The 4697-nt window shown below is 31.8% G+C and overlaps 1 protein-coding gene across 1 annotated transcript; it reads right to left on the bottom strand.

Annotated features, from left to right (window-relative positions):
* Positions 1-2354: 2354 nt before the first annotated feature.
* Positions 2355-3870, bottom strand: LOC115699128 (transcription factor MYB78). Its single transcript, XM_030626400.2, has 3 exons — positions 3477-3870; positions 3159-3288; positions 2355-3022 (listed from the first exon to the last, which is right to left on the bottom strand). Exons 1-3 carry the CDS (start codon positions 3682-3684, stop codon positions 2530-2532), a joined length of 831 nt encoding a protein of 276 aa, XP_030482260.2. The 5' UTR covers positions 3685-3870; the 3' UTR covers positions 2355-2529.
* Between the last annotated feature and the right edge of the window lie 827 nt (positions 3871-4697).

Below are 4697 nucleotides of genomic sequence, written 5' to 3'. Positions count from 1 at the left end.
ATAAATTCTAAGTCGCGCGCACTATATGACAAAGATCTTTGTATGAAATAAAGACATGTAAGTAAATTATTGTTTGAAAAATACGTATGGTTGTCTATGCAGTATAAATACGTAAATTATATGTTGTGATAGACTCTTGAAAAGTTTTTGATTAATTGCAAAACAAACTTTTATTTCTTTTGTATATCGAGAAATATTAAATGTATAAAGTTTGTTCATTAGAATTGAAGTCCTGAAGTACTTCATATGTATCAAGAATTATAGATATATGATCATTTGGTATGGAAATTAAGATCATACAACATGATGGAACAAATATATGGTTTTGGAGTACCATCATTGTCACAAATGAAAATTTATATTATCATTAATGTGTTATGTTCATATCTACTTGAAATGTTAAATTTTAGTATGAACAAGATTGTATATACACATGAATGATACAATTAGTTGGATAAAGACTAATGTTCCACGAACCCCTTATCTATAATTTAGAAGTCCATACATACTCTAGAAGAGTTATAGAAAATATATGATCAAAGATTATATATGGTGATATTTTAAAAGATAACAATAATCTTATGAGATCTATTATCACCAAAAGAATTATGGATCATATGTGCATGAGGGGGAGACATATTCATGTTGCACTCTTTTTCCCTTAGTTCAGGTTTTGTCCCAATGGGTTTTCCTGACAAGGTTTTTAACGAGGCAACTTGCAAATAATTATGAATATGAAATATATATTGTACTCTTTTCCCTAGCTCAGATTTTGTCCCACTGAGTTTTTCTGGCAAGGTTTTTAACGAGGCAACTATAAATCATGTTAACATACTTGCATTTTATGAAGCAAGTAGAGAATGTGTGTGAGTGAGATCATTGACATAGCATATTCGGGAAACATATGGATTGCACTCAATAAAGAAGTATCAACCCAAGCAATTCTCTATGGATAATACTGCTTGCATCGTTCAACTAAAAGGAGGTACATTGAAGGAGATAGAGTTAGAACACATTTCACGAAATTCTTCTTTATACGCTTTAAGAAAATACATATTGGTGTTCAACATATTCAATCAAGTGTCAATCTTACAAACTTATTCACAAAGTTATTACCAACATCAACATTTGAGAAGACGGCAGACAAGATCGAAATTCGTCGATTAGAAGATCTCCACAAATGTCTAAATGAGGGGGAGTTAGTTTACACTATACTCTTTTTCCTTTGATCAAGTTTTCAGCAAGATTTTTAATAAGGCAGTTATTATGGACATCCAAGGGGGAGTGTTATAAATATTAATAATTATGTGGATGTCCAAATCTTTTATTTATTACCATGAATTGTAATCAACATTCATCTTTTCCTTAGTTTCCCTTTTTCTTAGTTTCTTAATATCTCACTCTTGTATTTGTATAAATAGGGGTTCACCCCATTGGAATAAACAACTCAGAAATTCTCATTCACTTTCTCTTTCTCTCTTCATCTTCTTCTTCTTTCTTCTCATCTACTTTATATTATATTATATTATTTTATAATAAATATAAAATATTGTATTTTATAATTTTTTTTTTTTGTGAAGCATGTATTATTTCACTAGTGTATTAAAAAGAGAGATAAGTTTCAAAACTAGTGTATTAGTCATTGAATTGACCAGTTCGTCTACTCAAGACCAAACTATTAATCAAGACAGTGGCTTCAATGGTTGCGGCCGTTAGTGCTTCAAATGAGGAAGCCACTTTCACTAACATTAATTACTTAATATTAATTTTTGTTTTTGGGGTCCCTAAGTAAGCCTTACTTATTCCATTTGCCAATTATTAATAAGTTGGAACACGTTTTCATTGATTTGTTAAAACATAACGATAGAGGTCTCCGAGGGAGGCTGCGCTTTGTATGTTATATTATATTCTACAAATTAACACTGAAAAACAGCCGCTTCTAGAATTAATCATGATTGATATACGATTACTACGTCTATGTATATAATTAATGCCACGTCATCATCAGGTTATGTAGAATACTATTTATTCTTATTGTTCCTTAAATAAAAGTGCAAGTGCATACTGTACATATATGAATACATATGAACCAATAACAATAATATCGATCTTTAATTATGATAAAAAAAAATATAAGATAATATTATTAGTCATCATGCTAGGCTTCATAATGATCTCTTGATCTCTCTCTCTCTATTTATTATTTAATTACGTACAAGGAAGACGAATATCAATTCCACAAGAAAGCTAATTAAATTAATACTGAAATTAAAAAAAAAAAAAAAAAAAAACCAATTGAACAAAGTAAAGTTATGGCCAACATTTTTGGCAGATAAATACCCCTAAGCAAAAAAAAAAAAAGAGTTTAGTGTATATGTTCTTGATTTTTCCCTCTCCCTATCAGCTATTACCTATATATAAATATTTAAATTGTGTGTGTCATGGAATCTCAAATGCGTCACGTAAGAAAATTCTTGTGATGTTGTGTTTGTTACTATTATTGGACATAATTTTAACTTAATAATAAAGTCATAGCAAAGCAGTCTCCAGAAACTGTAGATCCTCCTCGCTCCACCAATTCTCTAATGATGAGTCCCCACCACTTAACCAAGTCTCGTTTTGTGCATTTACTTGGATATCCGGCCCATACTGGAATGACCCACCCGACCCTGTTCCCATCGGTTGGCCGCATTCGGTAAGATCCGAAACCGAGGAGAGTTGTGCCTCTGACGTATCTGATGAAGACCCAGACATGTCGGGCATTGGTTTCGGGTTGGCCCAGTCATAGACTTGGGTGTTAGATCCAGTGGAAACGGGCAGACCGGCTGGAGATGGGTCGGATCGACCCGATTGAATCCGCTCAACTAAACGGGGAATCCAAACATAACGCATGGCGTCTTGGAATTGCTTACTGTTGACGTCACATTTGAGTTGCTTAGCTTGCTTTTGCACTCTGGTTCGCCAATAGTTCTTGATCTCATTGTCCGTCCTTCCAGGAAGATATTGGGCTATTTTGGACCACCTTTTTCCAAAAAAAAAAAAAAATCAATTCTATATATCAACATCCCATTCAGATATATAATCATTTCTCACACTAAATAAAATATAATTAAATAAATAAAAAAGAAAAAGTATTAATTAGACAATATTAGCAGTACCTGTTACCCCAACGAGAATGAAGTTCAAGAATAAGAAGTTGTTCTTGAAGGGTAATATTTCCTCTTCGAACACTTGGTCGCAAGTAGTTTAACCATCTCAATCTACAGCTCTTACCAGTTCTTTTTAGACCTGTATTATTGTTAATAACAATTAATTAATTAATTTAGAGAGCAATTAAGGAAAATGGTACACTGATAAAAATCTAATTTAATTTCATACGTGCATAACCAGAAAGCTTTGAACTTTTGGTCTAGAAATAATAAAGGTCTGAAAATTATTTATGGGTTTGAAATGATCAAGAAAGAAGTAAAAAGTACCTGCATGGCGGGCAAGGGAGTTCCAGCGACCTTCGCCATGGATGGAGACATAATTGAAAAGCATGTTATCTTCCTCAACTGTCCATGGACCTTTCCTTAAATCCAATTGACGATGATGATCTTCTTCACTACTATGTAATTGATCATGATCATGATCAATACTTGTAATTACTGATCCATATAACTGATCTCCCATGTGAACATCCATTTTTTTATGTAGTTAATTATATATACGGATAGACTTTATTAGCAAAAGAGAAAGAGTGAGAGAGTTTGGATTAGTATGGAGAGAAGAGTATGTGTTTAATTAATTATTGTTTGGGGTTTGTTTAATTTGAGTGAGATGATAGAATAAGGAGTATATATAGGAAGCGTACAGATTGGGAGATTTGACTGAAAAGATCATAATCCAAGTGAGAAGAAAAGTGACGCACATATATTAGGATGATGTATGTGATTGAACGCGGCACAACTCAATGAGAAGAACAAGAAGATAATAGTTTAATATAACATAGTATTAAAAATTCTAACTTTCAACACATTAAAATAATAATAAACTTTTTTCATTAACATTTTTGTTCTTGGTTTGACCTGTTGACTTTTGGGTCTACCGCTCTCTCTGCTATCCCTCGCACGCGTACGCTATTAAACACTTCTAGACTACTATTTTACTTTCTAAGTCTAATAAACACTTGGACGTTTTTTCTTTTTCTTTTTTAATTTAATTGTGTACATGTAACAATTTCACTTGTAATTTGAAGATAGGGATATATGTAATCCAAGTGGTCTTAATCTTATTTTGTAGTATCGAACATGTAATAATATATATATTCTTACTCCAACTGGTCTATTTTTTTATTCAAGGTCGAGTAGGCGTACTTTGTTTTGAATTGCACCATGTGAATATGATGTGTTTGAGTTAAAAGTACTATTATTCTTAATACGTTTTTCGTGGGAATTAATATATTTGTGTAACATATAATACATGTGACTGACCACTAAAGGTATAGTTATCTATGATACTCGGCCTTCGCCCATGGTATATGGGGCATTATATATACAAATATATATTTTTTAATAAAAAACGCAATTCATTAAGATAAATCTATTATTATAAAAAAAACTCAAAGATTATGAACAAGCATCCGTTCATATATACTCTTTTATAATAATAACACAGGCTAGTGTGTGACAACACTATTTGCATTTGCAGCAGAATAA

This window comes from Cannabis sativa, unplaced genomic scaffold (assembly GCF_029168945.1).
Source record: "Cannabis sativa cultivar Pink pepper isolate KNU-18-1 unplaced genomic scaffold, ASM2916894v1 Contig3, whole genome shotgun sequence".
Taxonomy (NCBI): Eukaryota; Viridiplantae; Streptophyta; class Magnoliopsida; order Rosales; family Cannabaceae; genus Cannabis; species Cannabis sativa.
Note: the sequence above shows the minus strand (reverse complement) of the source record. Positions and strands in the feature narration are given on the sequence as shown.